The sequence below is a fragment of the Dermacentor andersoni genome, chromosome 3 (genome assembly GCF_023375885.2).
Source record: "Dermacentor andersoni chromosome 3, qqDerAnde1_hic_scaffold, whole genome shotgun sequence".
NCBI lineage: Eukaryota > Metazoa > Arthropoda > Arachnida > Ixodida > Ixodidae > Dermacentor > Dermacentor andersoni.
Genome location: NC_092816.1, coordinates 167,169,502 through 167,188,846, shown reverse-complemented (window position 1 = coordinate 167,188,846; position 19,345 = coordinate 167,169,502). Strand labels below are relative to the sequence as shown.

At 49.4% G+C, this 19,345-nt stretch overlaps 1 protein-coding gene and 1 long non-coding RNA gene across 3 annotated transcripts in view; both read left to right on the top strand.

Moving 5' to 3' along the window:
* Positions 1-1,821: 1,821 nt before the first annotated feature.
* The window catches only part of LOC140216465 (uncharacterized), a 92,628-nt gene continuing 75,104 nt past the window's right edge, over positions 1,822-19,345 (top strand). Inside the window, exons 1-2 of the long non-coding RNA XR_011893151.1 lie at positions 1,822-1,882; positions 1,965-2,213. This is a non-coding gene — a long non-coding RNA (uncharacterized lncRNA). The remainder of the gene's footprint in view (positions 1,883-1,964; positions 2,214-19,345) is intronic.
* The window catches only part of LOC126524490 (uncharacterized), a 56,619-nt gene continuing 55,509 nt past the window's right edge, over positions 18,236-19,345 (top strand). Inside the window, exon 1 of one of the 2 annotated variants that reach the window (XM_055067336.2) lies at positions 18,236-18,989. In XM_055067336.2, the coding sequence (XP_054923311.1) occupies positions 18,884-18,989 (106 nt within the window). In that variant the 5' untranslated portion in view covers positions 18,236-18,883. The remainder of the gene's footprint in view (positions 18,990-19,345) is intronic. The other variant, XM_050172798.3, reaches the window with a different exon arrangement.

Sequence of the window (19,345 nt, the reverse complement as noted above, 5' to 3'; positions counted from 1 at the left end):
TTCTGTCAGATCCGGGTGCAGAGCTCTTGCATGAGCTCAAGGCAGCTTTCAACTCAGCAATACTGAATGGGCAGTTGTAGGACTCACTCTGTGGACATTTTCTTTTGAGTGGCTTACATTCTTCTATTTGCTTATATTTCAGGAAGGGTTTCGAATAATGTTTTGAACTTGACACACTCTCAAAGTGCTCCCCAAGTGAGTCTGCCTGATGTTGCAGCGTATCACCCTGTGTGTTTACCAGAAGGAGTGAATATGTTTGTCTCCCTCTAATTCTATTTACGCGGTTCCTGACTTTCGCCTCATCTGTAAACGAGTTGATGTTCGATAAAAACTTTTGCCAGCTCTCTCTTCTGGCCTGTCGGCGGGTTCTCCTGCCTTGAGACTTAACTTTCTTAAAGTTAACAAGATTCTCTGCAGTGGGCGAAGCGCGTAGCAACCCCCACGCTTTGTTTTGATTCCTACGTGCGACTCTACATTCATCGTTCCACCACGGGACATGCCGTTTGCATGCCGAGCCACTTACTTCACGTATGCATTTAGATGCGGCATCTATAATAAAAGCTGTAAGGTAATCCACAGCAGGATCAATTTGTAACGAGGACATGTCATCCCATGATATGCTAGTTATGGTTCGGAATTTCTCCCAGTCGGCTGTGTCAAGCTGCCACCTAGGAGCCTGTGGTAGATATTCGTTTTCTTTAAGTGTTGTTAATAGTATGGGGAAGTGGTCGCTTCCGTAAGGATTGTTCGCAACTTCCCACTCCAGTTCAGGCAGTATAGACGAGGAAACTATGCTGAGATCAATTGAAGAAAAGGTATTATTTGCAAGACAGTAATAAGTGGGTTTCTTCTTATTCAAAAGGCACGCACCAGAAGAAAAAAGGAACTGTTCAACAAGACGACCTCGCGCATCTATACGACAGTCACCCCACAGGGAGCTGTGCGCATTGAGATCGCCAAGAACAAAATAAGGTTCTGGCAATTCTTCTATAAATGACTGGAATTCATGTCTGTTTAACTTGTAATGTGGGGGTACGTAAAGCGAGCTAATGGTGATGAGTTTGTTTAGGAGGACAGCTCGAACTGCCACTGCTTCAAGAGGCGTTTGGAGCTGTAAATGTTGACACGCAATGCTTTTGTGGATAACTATAGCTACACCTCCCGATGATGCGATAGCATCATCGCGATCTTTGCGAAAAGTTATATACTGTCGGAGAAAGTTTGTGTGTTTTGATTTTAGGTGTGTTTCCTGTAAACACAGCACTTTTCGATTGTGTTTGTGTATGAGTTCTTGTACGTCATCCAGGTTTCTAAGAAGACCTCTGACGTTCCATTGAATAATTTGTGTATCCATATTTAGAGTAAATTGGTGCTGTGTGTACGGAAACGGAAAGATGCCTTAGATTACAGAGCCCTTTCGAGGCCCTGTAATAGGTGTTTTGTTCTTTTTGAAGCGTTCGAGCGATTCTCGACGCTCCTTAGGCGTTTGGTGCGCCTTGGGGACAGGTGTAATGTCCATTGCCTCGTGTGAGGCGCCGGACAAGCGCTCTTGCGAGCGAGAGGTTTTCAGAGGGAGTCCCGCCTTGGAGGGCAAGACCCCTGCGCCCACCAGCCCGGAGGTCGATGGGGCTCCCAGAGGGATTTCGCTGCGCTGGCCGTTGCCAGCGCTGGAAGGGGCCTCGGAGGCTGGGGCAGCCTCGGCTGCGTCCACCTTCGGGGTCGATGGTCCTTCATTCTGGGTAGACGGAGCAGCGCTAGCTGCAACCGCCGCGGGGGCAGATGGCGTAACTGCCGACTCACTGCCTGTGGGTCGGACAGCCGCCGGAGGCCGTTGTGACGCTGCCCCCTTACGCGCCACATCGGCAAAGCTACTCTTAGACAGGTATGACACCCGCCTACGTGCCTCCTTGAAAGATATGTTTTCTTTTACCTTGATTGTGACTATTTCTTTTTCTTTCTTCCAGGACGGGCATGACCGCGAGTATGCGGCATGCTCGCCATCACAATTAACACAATGTGGAGTGTTCCGACACGTTTCAGAGGAATGTTCGTTGTCACTGCACTTGGCACAAGTCAGCCGGCCTCGACAGTTCTGTGAACTGTGGCCGAAACGTTGGCACTTAAAGCATCTGAGAGGATTGGGAATGTATGGCCGAACACGAAGTTTGATATAACCGGCCTCGATGGACTCGGGAAGGACACTTGAGCCGAAGGTGAGTATCAGGTGTTTCGTCTTTATCTCTTTTCCATCTCGCCTCATCTTAATTCGTTTAACATTGATAACATTCTGGTCACTGAAGCCCTCCAAGAGTTCAGCCTCAGTGAGCTCCATCAAGTCATCGTCAGAGACAGCACCACGGGTGGTGTTCATCGTGCGGTGCGGGGTAATAATTATCTGGGTTTCCCCAAATGACACTAGTTTTGACAAGTTTTCATATTGTTTTTGGTCGCGGAGCTCCAAGAGGAGATCACCACTTGCCATCCTCGACGCCTTATAACCAAGACCAAAGACTTCAGTCAATGACTTGGAAACAAGGAAGGGTGAGATCGTTCGTACTTGTTTATCTGGGTTTGCAGAATGAATCACATGGAAACGTGGGAATGATTCTTTTTGGCGGCCAAAAAACTGGAAGACTTCATCGGTGCGCCCTCTTTTCTGAGGGCGATCAGGTAGTGGAGGGAAGGAAACAGCCATGTGTGGAAGTGTAGTTTTCGGCAGCAACGCTAGCCACTCACCATGGAGTCCAACAAGGGGACGCTGCAGGGCCTGAACAACAGGGCCTGCAAACGCCAGCTGTACGTTGCCGCTATAACCCAATATGATATAACCAAGGTTGGCTACTCACACAAGGTTAACCTTTGCTGCCAGAAAGGTCGGAAGTAATAAAGAAATGAGAAGGAGACAGGAAAGGTGGAAAGTAAGGAAAAGACGAAGGTTGTAGGGAGAGAGAGACAGGAAAAGGCAACTACCGATTTCCCCCGGATGGGTCAGTCCGGGGGTGCCGTCTATGTGAAGCAGAGGCCAAAGAGGTGTGTTGCCTCCGCTGGGGGGCCTTAAAGGTCCAGACACCCAGCATCGGCTCAACCCCCAGGATCCCCCTTTCCCCAGACACGGCTAAGCCGCGCACGGCTACACGCGGGAGGGGCCAACCCTCGTGTGCTCGGGTACGTGGTGTCGCAACACACCAAACGCCTGCTGACGCAGACGCCCCTGCGGGGAGCCGTCGTGTTGTCGAGATAAAACGTGACAGCGGGTGCAGTCAAGCAGCGGCATGCAGGACACCTGGGAAGCGTGCGTTAGCCATCGTGTAGGCGAAGTGAGACGTGCCAAGTGGCACTGTCCTGCGGCAGCAGTGCGGACGTCTGGCGAGCGTGCGAAAGCCGTCGTATTGACGAGGTAGAACGTGGCAGCGGGCACACACAAGAAGAAGCAGTGAGGACACCTGGGAAGTCTGTGTCAGCCATCGTGTAGTCGAAATGAAACGTGCCAGTGGCACTGTCATGCTGCAGCAGTGCAGACGTCTGGGGAGCGTGCGGCAGCCATCGTGTTGTCGAGGTAAAGCGTGGCAGCGGCCACAGCCAAGCAGCAGCAGTCAGGACATCAGGGGAGTGTGCGTCAGTCATCGTGTAGTCAAGGTGAGACGTGACAGCGCCTACATTCAAGCAGCAGCTGTGAGGACATCTGAGGAGCGCGCGTCAGCCGTTGTGCAGTCTAGGTGAGACGTGGCAGCGGGCACAGCCAAGCAGCAGCAGCAGTGAGGACATCTGGTGACTGTGCGTCAGTCGTGTAGTGAAGGTGAGACGTGGCAGCGCCTACAGTCAAGCAGCAGCTGTGAGGAAATCTGGGGAGCGTGCGTCAGCCATCGTGTAGTCTAGCTGAGACGTGGCAGCAGGCACAGTCAATTAGCAGCAGTGAGGACACCTGTGGAGCATGCCTCAGTCATCGTGTAGTATGCCAGCTTACTGCAATGGCTCAATGCCAGAGAGTTCCGATTCAGACGCGCTGTTCTCACTTCCCCGGTTGATCATGATTGGCTCCATCTTGTCAGTATAACCACGCATCTGCCAGAAGTGTTTCAACTCCCTCACATGCTGCACAGCCTTGGCCCAGTTCTCTGGTGTGATTTTTTACACTTCAGCAAGGAGAAGGTTGCGCACATCCTTGTCCTTGAATGTGATGTTCATTGCCTCAATTACATATTTAATTTATGGCCAAACGAGTGCTGCGCGGTTAAAAACACAGTGACTTGAAGAAAGCCTGAAGAAAGCCAGCACTTTCAGCTGCCGCATCAACCTGTTACTTGATAAATTTAGTCTTGACGGTGGCAATAGTGTCAAGCAGCTGCTTCTTGATCACGGCGGCATGACACGAGAACACCTTCGAGGCCACCCAGTCTTGGATGCCATGACAACGACGCGATTTTATCCACGTGTCTGGAGTGGTAGGACGCTTTGTCCCTGAAAATGACGCTTCGCGGAGTCAGCCTATCGACGACTAAGCTGAACCACGTCTGGAAACGGTTGCTATCGATTTCCTCGCAGTAGTCACCTGTTTTCGTTCCCAGGAACACATCCAGGCAACCATCAACAAATCCGTCCTCATTACCAACATGAGTCGCAATCAGCCGCTGTCCTTTTCCTGACGGCTGCTGGAGCCCCATTTTAAGCTGTGCAAGTACGCGTCGCGTGACGACTTGACTGTCTTATCAGCTCAGACCTCACTCACTGTGTGGTCAGCAGTGACGCATATTCCATCAAAACAGAATATCTTGCGCCCTTCTTGCCTGTACCGAGCAATATCGTAAAGATACTTGTGGTCCCACTGCAACAAGTCTTCGCGCTCAATGAGCAAAGAGGTCCTCCCCTCTTTCTCGCTTTTAAACCCGATGTCCAGGAGAAGGCGGCGGATGGACCACGGCTGAAGGGTAGGCAGGTCATCTGGGTTCGCGGATGCTAATTTCGCAGCGATCTTCTGCACTGTTGGGATCTCGTTGCGGCGGAAAGAGCCGTGAATGAAGTTTCTTAGTGCGGTCAGTGTGAAGCTGTCGTAAGTATTTAGGCGCCTCTTATAGCCTTCACCTCTAGGCCACTTCCGTGGAGGCGTCCGTAGTTCTCCTTCCATGTTTTTGCAGTGCATCTGATATAAAAAAACTTCGTGTAAGCTCACATCGGTTAGTTTGCTCATTCTCTCGCAGATCTACGGGATCGCAACATTGGGTTGCTCTTTTTGCAGCTTCATACACACATTCAGCAAGATTTGCTGAATGCCACTGCTGAGGGCAATCCAACTGCTGTTTTTTTTTAACTGGCTCAATATCGTCCGAGTATCTTGGTACGTTTGAGGCCTCCCTGATGACGGTGCAGTGGATGAAGGCGAGCTCGATGAAGCAGGAACGACAGATGCATAATCGCTCTCAACGAGAAATGCTTCCGCAGGAGAGACGTCCATGTTGGAAACTGGAGTATGTCTAAGCCCCGATTCGCTTTGTTCAGGCAATTTTTTTATAACACAGTAAACGTTAATAATATGTATTGGACATAAACGTTTATTGTAAAAAGTTACAGCATTTGCAATCTTGTACAGAACTGTGACAAATTGTAGCTTTTCCTTCCTATGAATATTGACATGTGTACTTGTTTATCTTTACGGGCGACCGCGTTTCACCGACATACAAATGTTATCGCACAGCGCAGGACGCGCCTGCATGTATCGGAAGTTTATGGAATGTTATCGATGATTCCATTCGATGTCTGTCACCTAACCTTGTGTGATCTGATTGCATGTGTGCACTATGCGAATAGTGTCCAACTTTCTGGAAGACACGCGGGTCCCAGGAACCCATGATTGCGTAGTGTACCCATGATTTCCATTGCGTTACGATGTTGTAGCATGTATGTTGTGGTGATGACCGAAGTCGGAACATTCGACGACTGATGTATAAAAGCCGACGCGCTTGACCCGCTGATCAGATTTTCGACAATCGCCGACTGTGTTCGCCGATTTCGTTGAGCATTGAGTGTAGCCAGTTTTTTCTGGGCAAAGGTGCGCCCAACAAAGTTAATTTTTCCATTAACAGTTTTGTTGCTGTGTCCTCAACCGTCAATACCACGTGACATCTGGTGGAGGTGCTGGTTCGCTCATGTACCGGACGCCCCTGACAACCCGCTATCCAAGCCCGGACCGCGAAGACAAAACATACGTCGTCTCGGATCATCAAGCAAGTCGCCGACTGCAACAGCTACCCCCGGAACACGAACTTCTACCTGAGACGACCAAGAAGATCGTGACCTAGACAATCCCAATGGCTGCCCCAGCGTCCCCGTTATCCTGCAACAACCTTGGGACCCACAGATCTTCCATGGAGCAGCGACTGAAGACCCGGGATCCTAACTGGAGATCTACGAACGAATCGCGACTTTCAACAACTGGGACTCGGACGACAAGCTGCGGCATGTATATTGTCACGTGGTGGTGACGTTGAAGAACACTGTAGCAATACTGTGAAAGACAAAACGAACTTTTATTGGGTGAACCTGTGCCCACAAAACAGGCTACACTTATAGCACAACGACAGCGGCGAACATGGTCGGCGATCGTCGAAAATCTGATCAGCGGGTCAAGCGCGTCGGCTTTTATACAGCAGTCATCGAATGTTGGAGACTAATCGTTGGGACCCGTATGCCTTCCACAAAGTTCTACACCATTCGAGTCACGCGATGAAATCAGATAACACAAGCTACGGCGACAACAGACAGCGGATAGAAGCATCGATAACTTTCCAGAAACTTCGGATACATGCAGGCGGGTCAAGCGCTGTGCGATAACATTTGTTAGGCGGCGAAACGTGGTCGCCCGATAAATATAAGTACACGTGTCAATATTTCGCCTTAGAAGACGCCGCCAGAAAGTGGTTTGAGAACCGGGAGTCGATCTTTACAACATAGGACCAGTTCCGTAGCGGCTTCCTGCGCACCTTTACGAGCGTCGTGCGCAAGGAAAGGGCCGAAGCTATGCTGGATGCCCTAATGCAGCTACCTAACGAGAACGTTGCCATCTTTACCGAAGAAATGAGCCGTCTCTTCCGCCATGCCGACCCACATATGCCCGAGGAGAAGCAAGTCCTACTCATGCGTGGTGTGAAGGAAGAACCTTTCGGCGCAATGATACGAAGTCCACCGAAGACCGTAGAAGAGTTTCTTCGCGAGGCCACCAGCATCGAGAAGACACTCGAAATGCGGAAGCGGCAATTGAACCACTGCACGAACTCTACAAACTATACCGGAATTCAATCACTGGCCACCGACGATCTGCGCGAGACTATCAGAGCGGTCGTACGGGAAGAGCTGCAGAAGTTGTACCCGATGTCGCAGTCTCAAGTGGCCTCAATCGCTGAAATCGTCGAAAAAGAGGTTCAGCGATCCCTTGAAGTTCCTTGGTGCAACCAAAATCACTGCAACCCCAGCCGGAAGCGATGACCTACGGCACTGACCATACACTGGCCCAGCCCGGGGCCGGTCTGCGAGCACATATCCGGAAAACTAAAAGCAGCAACCGATGGAGGCGCGGTTGCTCTTCGTCGAACTGACGAAGTTGCTCCGCCGCCGACGAAGACGCCGAAGAGGCCATCTCGACGACATAACAACGACACGTCGCCATCCTGACGAAGTCTGGAAGCAAAGAATACGCCGACGAAAGACGAGCTGACGACGCCACATACCAGCCACAGGTCAACGCGATGCAGCCGTGATCCGACGCCAAGACCTAACTGTAACGCAAAACAAAGAACCACCGACCTCGACGTGCTTGTCGACGGCCACGTCGTCACCGCCTTAGTAGACACAGGAGCCGATTACTCCGTCATGAGCAGACCCATCGCCGCCCAGTCGAAGAAAGTTGACTGCATGGGAAGACCCTCAAATTCGGACCGCTGGAGGACACCTCATCACGTCGACTGGAATCTGCACGGCAAGAATTACCGTTCATGAACGGACTTACCCTGCCACCTTCGTTATCCCCCAACAGTGTTTACTAGACGTCATTCTCGGCATGGACTTCTTGAACCAACACGGCGCAATCGTCGACCTGAAGTCGAAGTTGATTACGCTGTCGGAAGATGCGCTGGACACCGCCGGAGAGCTCTCGTAGTCACTATAACTTGAGTGTGCTCGAAGATCAAGTGAACTGCCCGCCTCACTACAGCATTGTCATTTCCGTCGGCACCAAAACACCTGCCGACGTAGAACGCGTAATCGAGGTGACCAACGTCTACTGCTAGACCATGACATTTGCGGCGCAAGAGGGATCGCTCGACTGCACGGAGTAACAACGAAAGTGTTGGTGACGAATTTCAGCCAGGAGTTCAAGTACATCAACATGGGCACGTCGATCGCGTAAATCGAGGAAATTCTGGAAACCAGCAATGCGTTTGTTCTCTCGGATTCTCCCGCATCTACCCCGACGACCATAGTTCCCGAAACAGGCTTCGACATAAATCCAAGTCTTCCCATGATTAAGCAGCAACAGCTCAGAAGTCTGCCCCGACGATACAAAGACTGGTTTTCGACGTCATCGAGGATTCGACAAATACCAGTCGCAAAGCATCGCATAATCACCGAAGAGTGCGCTCGTCCATTCCGCCAGAACCCTTACCGAGTTTCGACGCGAGAACATAAGAATATAAGCTATAAGAGAACAAGTCGACGAAATGCTGCGCGACATCATCCCGCCATCGATAAGCCCATGGGCATCCCCTGTTGTCTTGGTGAAGAAAAAGGACGGAAGCTTACATTTCTGCGTTGATTATCGTCGACTGAACAAGATCACAAAGAAAGATGTATACCCCATACCACGGATAGACAACGCATTAGATCGGCTCTGCAACGCTAAATACTTCTCGTCGATGGATCTCAAGTCTGCCTTCTGACGAATAGAAGTCGACGAGAGAGATCGCCAAAAGACCGCCTTCATCACGCCAGACTGCCTCTACGAGTTCAAGGTCATGCCATTAGGACTGTGCTCGGCATCTGCATTGTTCCACCGCGTCATGTATACGGTGTTAGCAGGATTGAAGTGGCAGACCTGTCTTGTTTATTTGGATGAATTCGTCGTCTTCGCCGGAAATTTTGACGATCACCTTAGGCGGCTTGCAACAGTACTTAGAGGCCATCAAATCATCAGGGCTGACTCTGAAGCCGGAAAAGTGCCGCTTCGCTTACGATGAGCTTCTGTTCCTAGGCCACGTCATCAGCAAGCCTGGAGCCCACCCCGACCCACAGAAGACTGCTGCCATCGCAATGTCCCCACAAGATGGCAGTGCGTCGATTCCTTGGCATGTGTGCCTACTACAGGCGCTTTGTCAAGGACTTTTCACGCATCGCTGAGCCGTTGACACATCTAACTAAATGTGATGTCGAGTTCAAGTGGGAAACGCCACAGGCCGACACATTTCAAGAACTCAAACGACGCATGGAGTCGCCCCCAGTACTTTCGAACTTCGCCGAGGACGCCGATACCGAAATTCACACAGACGCCAGTAGCCTAGGCCTCGGTGCCGCCCTAGTCCAGAGAAAAGACGGACTTCAGCGCGTGATAGCTTACGCTAGCCGGTCGTTGTCAAAAGCGGAAGGCAATTATTAGCGTCCAGTCACAACTACGTAATATCGCACCATGGAGCCAGTCTTCGTGGCCTCTCAGCAACCTGCACGACCTCATGAGGAATAGCATAAGTCGGACAATATTCCTGACGTCGTAAGTTGCCAAATCAGGTTCGGTTTATTTGTGTAGTGTGCCCATGATTTGCATTGTGTTACGATGTTATAGCATGTATGTTGTGGTGATGACCGAATTCTCAGTACACAAGAAAGTGCAAGTAGTGCTCTGCGTTGCTGTAAGAAAGGCTCATTGCAGTCAACCTATAAACGTTGGACAGGTGATACACTATAGGCAACGTTCGCCAGTCGTAAGCCGAGATTATGAATTGGATGAAATTGCTTAATGCAGGATTGTCTAGTTTCACCATAAACTACACTGCCGTAGTCCAGAATGCTATGCACAAGTTACTATGAATGCAACTAGCAAATAGATGTTGATGATGTCTTCGATGTCACTTATGTTTTGTATCAGACATCTACAATTCTAGTGTACAATGAAGGCATGGTTATAAAATGAAAAATGTGCTGATGTTCGTGAAACTAAGAATTAAAGCTGACATGCGTTAGGGAACAATACTCGTTTGACGAGTGGTAAGCATTAGGGTTACGTATCCCTTTTTCGGCGCAGTTACAAAGAGCTTGTTCTTCTCAGAACGCCCAAAAGAACGGTGTTCCTTTGGCGTCGATGATACCGGGGTTTTGGTATCGACCTCCATTGCCTTCTCTGAGGCGCTGGATGATCGAGAGACAGGCGCCGGGACCCGTATCTCGGACCTTGGCATTCGGTTTAGCCTTGGGACCTGCAGAAGATCTGCCTTCAGGGCCGTCTTCGGTGATGGTGGAGCAGCACTGGCTGCTGCCAGCAATGGGGCGGATCAAGTTGCTACTGGGCCACTGAATGTGACCCCTGTAGACTCCGGTGACCGATGTGGTACTGCCACCTGCCGCGCCACATTGGCATAACTTATTTCTGGTACGAGCGAAAGCCTTTTTCTCGCTTCCAAAAATTAAATATTTTACTGTGAGGGCAATCAACACTTTCTTTCAACAGGGACATGATCGTGCATAGAATGGATGATCCCCTTTGGAGTTTACACAGCGTAGGGGACCGTTACAGTTTGCAGACGGATGGTCGTCGGCACTGCACTTCGCGCGTGTTTCTTTGCCTCTGCATGATTGTGATGCATGGTCGAACTTCTGGCACTTGAAGCACCGCCTTGGGTTCGCTAATTATGGTCTTACGTGGGGGTCTTTAGATATCCTGCGTCGAGAGAGGTGGGGAGAATGCTAGTACAAAAAGTAAGAATCACATGTTTGGTGGCGACTTCATCGTTTCTTTGAATTGTAATTCTTTGAACTTGGATCACATTTTTTTGAACCCCTCCTGGAGATCCTCGTCACTCAAGCTGACAAAATATTCCTCTGAGATAACGCCCCTGCAGGTGTTTACAGAGCGATGGGGGAAAATCGTGACTTTAATTTCAGCAATACTGCGAGATCTGACAGCTTTTGCACTTGTTCTCTGTATCTTATTTCTATTACAAGGTCTCCACTGGTCAATTTCGAGGCTTTGTATTCTTCGCCAATTTTTTTCTACGAGGCATTTCGTCACAAAGAAAGGGGATAGCTTATGCATACTTGTTGTTTCTTCACTATGCAGGACGTGGTATTGTGGGAAGATGTCTAGGTCGGTTCGCAGGGTGAATTTAAAAAAGTACATAGGCGCGGTCTCTTCCAGAGGCCCATCCTGAAGTCGGGGGGACGCTTTTGCCATAACACGCTTTCGAAATTTGGCGACGTTGGTAGCCACCATCCACCGAGCCCAACAAGGTGACGCTGCAAGTTCCGAGAAACCTGCAGACGCCAGCTATGCACCGCCACTATAAATTAAAGTATATACCCAGCACTGGATAAACAACAGATGGTTGACCCTTGGCGCCAGGAACTTCGCAGGTAAGAAGAAGTGAAATGAAGACAGGAAAGATGAAAAGGCTACAGAAAAAGACGAATATTGGAAAGGAGGACAGGAAAAGGCGACTACCGATTTCCTCCAGATGGGTCAGCCTGTAGGCTCCGTCTATTTGAATCAGATGCCAAAGGTAATTTTTAACACAGTGCTGTTGTTTCTAGCTCCGATTTATTTCTGTGAAAATCTAAGTGCATCCGCTGGCCCTCGCTCCCTGCTCGGTCGTGATGGAAGTGGACAACCCCGCACGTCTGCCCACGACGGCGGCGTCAGCGGCGGCTGCCTCCAGGAAGCTGATGGGTCAACAAAGCGAGAGCGACAGCGAGGACACATATGTTTACACCCTCAGCAGTGAGGACACTTCCGCTGACGACTTTCAGCTTGTGCAGAGCCGCAGAGCGAAGAGAAGGAACACCAGTACGTCTTCATCATGAAGGACGCAAACAGGAAGACACACGCAGAGGCCGGACGCCAATACCATCATATTTGTGCCCGTGCTTCCTACCGTCAACATGAAGCTACTTAACAGTCTGTGTCGATGTCACTGGAAGCCCTGGTGCCAAACGAAATATCGGACATTCGGCTGAACACCTGAAAAAAATCTACTGGGGGTTGATGTCCGCTCTATGCATCATAACAGACCTCGATGGAATTCAGGTGCGCTCTTACATCCCTCTGGGATCTGATGTAGTCACTGGCGTTACCTACGACGTAGACGCGGCCATCCTTAATAAAGACTTGCCGATGCTTGTCAAGCCAGCAATTGATGAGGCCATTGTTGATGTTACTCGGCTAGGCAGTTGAAGCTCGGTGAAGTTTGCATTCAAGGTTAAATATATACCCTCGCATGTTAAGGTGGGACACTTCAAACATGCTGCGTGGTCTTTCATTCGGAAACCTCTTCATTGCCGCAAATCAATAAAACTGGGACACGTTAGCAGTGTCTGCGAAAATCAGGCGGCATGCCCCCGCTGCGTCGAGCCCCTCGCTGCAGATGCATGTGGCGTGACTGTAATGAAGTGTTCGAACTGTGGTGTGTCACAAGAAGCTTCATCGAAGAATTGCCCACATATTAAGAAGGAAATGGCCGTCTTGAAAGAGATGGTGACAGATCATTCATCTTATCGCGAAGCTACCGATAAAATCAGGAAGCGACTTTCCCGTAGCCGACGTTCCTCAAGGAAGGCTGTTGCCTCGGCGACGCGCATGACACTTCCTACACCACCTCCTCCTCTGCTGCCTAGGCCAGGCACTGTGGAAAGGACCACGAAGAACAAGGCCACTGAGAAGACCACATCTTCCGAATCTTGGCCGGCCTTACAAAAACGAGAGCAATCACCAACAAAATCACAGCAAACTTTTCATGGACCACCGCCGGCGTCTACTGTCGGTGATTTGTGCGATCAGGACACGCAGGTGGCTAAGTGTTGCACTCGCTAATTAATACAATCCACATGATACTGAAAAGGCTGCAAACACCAGCAGCTGGAAGTGCTCTGCAAATTTTGAATGTACTGAATCACGTGCTTGCTAGCATCGTTTAAGCAGCATGCCTCGACCAGTTGTCCCCTTCCGCACGAACTTAAAAGGTGCGCGTCGATTTTTCAATGGAATGCCGGAGGTCTCAAGGCTCGTATAGCAGACTTTCGCCAATTCATTTTTACTAATCGTTTTACCATAATGGTCATTTGCGAACCAAATACATCAACATCAACTTCACTCTGACTTTCTGGTTACGAATCTTTCGTCTCGTCCACATGCGGTGCGCGCACTAAAGTAATCATTTACACACGGACGGAGCTTACATATGTCGCTAACGCGTTAGAGCCTCATGACGACAACCAATATGTCTGCCTGCATGTCGAAAAGAAGGCTGACGTCTCATTTGCACTAATTGGAGCCTACATATCCCCAGCGGGTTACTTTGACGACAAAAGACTTAAGAAAATATTACTAATGAGCAATGGTGTGTGGCTCATCACAGGTGACGTTAACGCGCACCACCTGCTATGGGGAGGCACTAAAATTGGCTCCAGAGGCAGGAGTTTTGCCTCCTTTGCTGCCGACCATGATATGCGCAGTGTGAATGACGGCAGCCCTAGATTTCTGCGAATTAACTTTGGTGTCGCGGCGCTTTGCCTTGCGCGTCCAACGGTTCACGGACATAGAAACACATGGAAGCGACAATATTCCCACATACATAAATATTAGTGGAGTTGAGCAATGCTCCTCTACTGTCTTGCGTACAGTTGATTGGTCAAGGTTTAATGGATGACGCATGCGAGAAGGCCTTTCGCACAATATCGAAGATGCAATCACAGTAGCAACCAAAGCATTCATCGGCTCACTTAAAAGGTCAGCAAGGCGAACAGACTTGGATATAGAACTGGAGAGGATGCGTGCGGCACGCCGACAGGCGGAGAGGAGGTATCAGCGCACGAAGTCAGTTTTGGATCTGAGTGCTTCGCGACGCATACAAAAGAAAGTCCAGCGTCGAATGAATAAATTGGAACACAAGCGATGGAAAACTTTCTGTCAGTCGCTTTATCCCCGAAGATCGCTACCACATAATGAAGAACGGGGTCTTAGCTAATGTCGGCATCAAAGAAAGCCCTTTGATGTTTTGGCCCTCTACCAACACCGCTCGCAGCTAGAAGTGGCTGAAGAGTTCTGAGCACGGGTTGCTGGGCCTGTGGTCATCGGTACTGACGTAGCACTGAATGACATCCCTGAGGCACATATACCAGAAATGAACGTGCTATTTTCACTTGAAGAGCTCGATGCTGCGTTGGCGACCTACAAGCGTTTTTCGTCACCAGGACCAGATGGCATCACGTAAAGTGCCCCATGCCACCTTGGACATGACCTACGTGGTGAGCTACTCAACTACCACAATGAGCCTTGCCACAACGACGTCTTCCTAAACAACGGAAATTGAGCCACTTGATCCCAATTCGGAAACCTGGAAAGCCTCTGCTTGATCTATCATCATATCGTCCGATTGCGCTTTCCAGCTGCGTCGGCAAAGTGATGGAAAGAATCAACCTTCCTCGCTTGGAATGGCACCTCGAGCGATTCAATAGCTGTGGAGCCATGGAGCCAATAGCCATGGAGGGCTTTCCTCGAGGTCCTTCGTCCATCGACGTCATTTACATGGTTACCTGGGTTCAAGGACAAGAAAACCTCAAGTGAGTATCAGTGACACTTTTTCTAGATGTCAAAGGAGCATATGACAACGTCGCCCATGAGGCCATACTGAACTCACTTGAGGCTGTGGGAGTTGGTGCCGGATGTATCAATGGATTCGGGACTATGTGAGTCAGAGGAGATTTTTCTTACAGATCGAAGACGGCCCAACTTCGGAAGATTACATCTTCATCTGAGTCGTGATGAACCTCGGCCGAAACGTCAATAAATCACTTCATGGGCGCGTCTACTTCTATATATATATATACATATATATATATATATATATACATACATACATACATAAATAAATTATGGGGTTTTACGTGCGAAAACCACTTTCTGATTATGAGGCACGCCGTAGTGGAGGACTCCAAAAATTTCGACCACCTGGGGTTCTTTAACGTGCACCCAAATCTAAGTACACGGGTGTTTTCGCATTTTGCCCCCATCGAAATGCAGCCGCCGTGGCCGGGATTCGATCCCGCGACCTTGTGCTCAGCAGCCTAACACCATAGCCACTGAGCAACCACGGCGGGTACATACATACATACATACATACATACATACATACATACATACATACATACATACAGGGTGTTTCAGTGCACACTTTCAAAATGGTTTAAGGGTTGCCTGTGACAGATAGCTCAGTTCTAGTTTATGAGTCGGTCTACTCGAAGCGGCGGAAACTCTATTTGCACAAAAATTGAAATCCAAAGTGGACTGATTAACAAGAATCCACTAATTAACTGTTTAGTTAATTATCTTATGACCCATATTGCAATTTACAAATTCCAGCAGTGGACTTCGCAAGGCGGATCCACTTGGAACGAATTCTCAGGACGACACCAGTTTTTAGATATAAATTCCCTAACTTTGCGGAGAAATGCATTGGCGTTCCAGTTGTGAGCTTCAGTGCATGAAACGACGTTTTGTTAACAAATTAACTGGAGCGCCAGTGCATTTCTCCGCAAAGCTAGGGAATTTATATCTAAAAACTGATGTCGTCCTGAGAATTCGTTCCAAGTGGATCCGCCTTGCGAACTCAACGGCTAGAATTTGGAAATTGCAGTATGGGCCATTATGTAATTATTAAGAAACTTAATTACATATTTTTTTTTTATTTGTCGATTTAGCATCTCAATTTTTTGTGCAAGCATTGTCTGCCGCTTCTAGTAGATCAGCTAATAAACTGGAATTGTGACATCTGCCACAGGCAGCTTTTAAAGATTTTTGAAAGTGTTCGCTGAAACGCCCTGTATATATTGTAACGGACAGTTAAGGAAGTCCAGATACAACTATTTATTGTGGGCTAACTTGTGCCCTCGGGGTAAATAAAAAGCACTGCCGCGTTCTAAAAAGGAGTTCAGGAATGCATTCTTCTTTCTCGAGCGTCGCTTCACCTCGTCTTCTTCTTGTAGGCGCTGGCAACGGCCACCTGCGATGCGAGTGCGTGTGGCGAAAACACGTGCCATTATTTCGTCGTTTTTTCCTCTAATACGCCGTTGTCCTCTTGAGGGGGCGCACGAACCTGCGCGCGTTGTTTAAGTATGCTTCTGCCGTGTATCAATATATATATATATATATATATATATATATATATATATATATATATATATATATATATATATAAACCAACAGTTAGACTTCACCTACCAGCTCAACAGCCGCATTCGTCGTTCTAACTAAGCAGGTTACAGTTAAATTCGAATTGTCACACATGACTACATCTACGTCAGCAGAACATGCAGCTCTCTATGCTGCTATGACGTACGCCACCGAAGAGCCGACAAAGAAATGGGTTGTATTTTGTCACTCTAAGTATCAAGTCTGAATAACATCACAGAACTTAAGAGCATGTGATATGCGATATCAGGGAAGTGAACCACCACGCACTGGAAACAGGGCACAACATAATCATTCAGTGGATTCCTGCTCACTGCGGCATCGTCCGCAACGACTTTGCTGACAAGGCTGCCCGGTTTGTCCACGAAGACACCCAGACGCGTCCCATACCATTGGCGGGGTCGGAGGCTGCCGGAGAACTTCACCTGCTTGCACGAAAATGTCACAAGATTTCTGGAGTTCAAGTGCCATCAATTGCTGATTGGATAAGCTGAACCCCATGCTACGGCTACAACTGCCATTGAGCCTTTCCCGCGGCGAAACAACCTTGCTGTGCCGCTTGTGGCTGGGAGTGGCGTTCACGAACGCTTACTCCTATCGTATGGGAATGGACGAGAGCCCTATGTGCGACTCCTGTAGGTGCGAGGAAACCATCGCGCACCTATTATGTACCTGCCCTCGCTACAACATACAACGCCTCTCTCTGCAGACAACTTTAAACCGACTGGACTCGAGACCGTTCTCCGAGTCAAAGATACTCGGACCGTGGCCACACCCGTCACTGGCACGAAAAGCAATTCGTGCACTAGTACACTGTTTGAAGTGCACCGGCTTGAGAGACCGCTTATAGCGTTGTCTTAAGCACTCAGTGCTCACTTTCTCCCTATTTTCCTCTTTCTATTCACCTTTACATCACCCCCAGTGTAGGATAGAACACCGGGTGTTCGTCTGGCTGACCTTCCTGCCTTTCCTGTACTTGCTCTCTCTCTCTCCGCCGGGGGGCCTTGAAGGTCCGAACACCCGGCATTTGCTATACTCCAGGATCCCCCTTTCACCAGACACGGCTAAGCCATGCATGGCTACACGCGGGAGGGTCCAACCCTCACGCGCTCGGGTGAGTGGTATCCCAGCACACCAAACGCTTGCTCACGCAGAGGCCCTTGCGGAACTGTCCAGAAGCGACACCGGTTCCTCCCGGCCATGCTAGAAATGTGCGTTCGCGAATACGGCGCAACCATGTAGGGGAACTGTGGATTGACGCTGTTCCGCCACGGCTAAAGTCGGTGGTATGGCACGCCGCCGTCTAGGCCCTTGTGCATGCTTCCCAGCGGGTATTCTACCCTGTAGAATATATGCAACGGATGCTGCTCTACGATGGCGATTCGACGGACGTGGTGTTGAGGATCACATGGGAAAGAAGCCTCAATGTGCACGTTTGGAACTATAGCTCAGCGGTGGTTTCGCCTTGAGGATAAGTTCCAGCTTGGCCTGCGACGTCCTGGCGTGTAAGACTTGTGCGCTGATTTACGATGTGACGATTCTGAAAAAGGTCGTTTAGGCGCCGTGGAATACAATGCACCACTGTTGGCTCACATAAGTTTAAAGACGTTGGTTGTAGGAATATGCGATTAGCATACGCGGCGCCTTGGCACTTTTGTTAGCCGACAGTGAGCCATTGTATTCAACTGCGCCTAAACGACACTGCAATGTGATTGCTTGCTCGCATCACCTGCCTTATCGCTATTTCAATTCCTCCTTTACCAATTTACAAGGGGCACATTTCCCGTAACATATATGCAGAGCATAGCTTTGCGTAGAGCGATGTGAACGGGCAGAAGGAAGCCACTCCATGCATGAAAAGAAAAGCGTCAAAGCAATGACAAGTTCCATGTTTTGTCCCTCTTTCTTTCTTGTACCGCTATGTGTGGTTTTTCTTTATCTTCTAAATCTGCAATACACAAACGCCTTTTAAAACGTGGCAAAAGCGCAGGTGTTGCCTGCGTCTCGACTGTACACACGTGTACGGATCAAGCTGTCTACAACGAGTTCATCCGTAACGAGGACCCGCGTCACTCCAGGGAAACAATGCACCAGCAGGTTTTTTTAAATTTTTTTCTTGCGTGTCCGAGATTCGCTCCCGGTGTGTCGGCGCCGCACAAGCTGTGTCGAAAATACGGCATAGAGAAACGTCAAGAGCTTCCTTCCCGCCGAATGCGCAGCTGTTCACCGCGGGTGGCCTTGTCGACTCACGACTCTCCGAGCAGGCATGCAGAGAAAACGCGGCAACAGTCGTGTAGTACACACACAGACACGACGCATCGGCGGGCGACTGTGTAATGCTTCTCGTTAATAATAGTTCTCCACGGAGCAAGGTGCTCATTGCAAGCCGCCTATCGTCCGCAGCTATTTGGCTGCCGCTGTGTCCAGACGAGCAGCCGTCGTGAAGCGAAGATGATCCGCGCAGTGCGGTCACCTCTTTGTTTATTGCTCCTGCCGGTGACGGCATTGGGATCATGGCAGACGCCGGTTGTGTCGAGTTGCTTTGGAGCTGACGGCAGTAAGTATATTTGATTGAGTTTTGATGAATCCATTGTAGTGCAAATAATACAGTCACAAACTACGGGACACTACGGCCTCTATAGTGCCCGGTCTTCTGTTCTTTATGTCTGTTTTATTGGCGCCACAATTGCTTGCACAAGTATCAACCAACTTTCCGGGCAACAATTCTTCTTGGTTGCGTTTTCTGGCAGCAGAGCATGTCCTCCAATTTGCGATTGAAACGGTTGTTAGCTTTGCTTTACAATGACTCTTGAGCACTGCTTTCACCTGATCGTCACTGCCGTTTGGAATGCATGGAAGTGAGCCGAGAGCTAAAGCCATGCAGAGAAATAACAGAAGAACCACGCGAAGCGC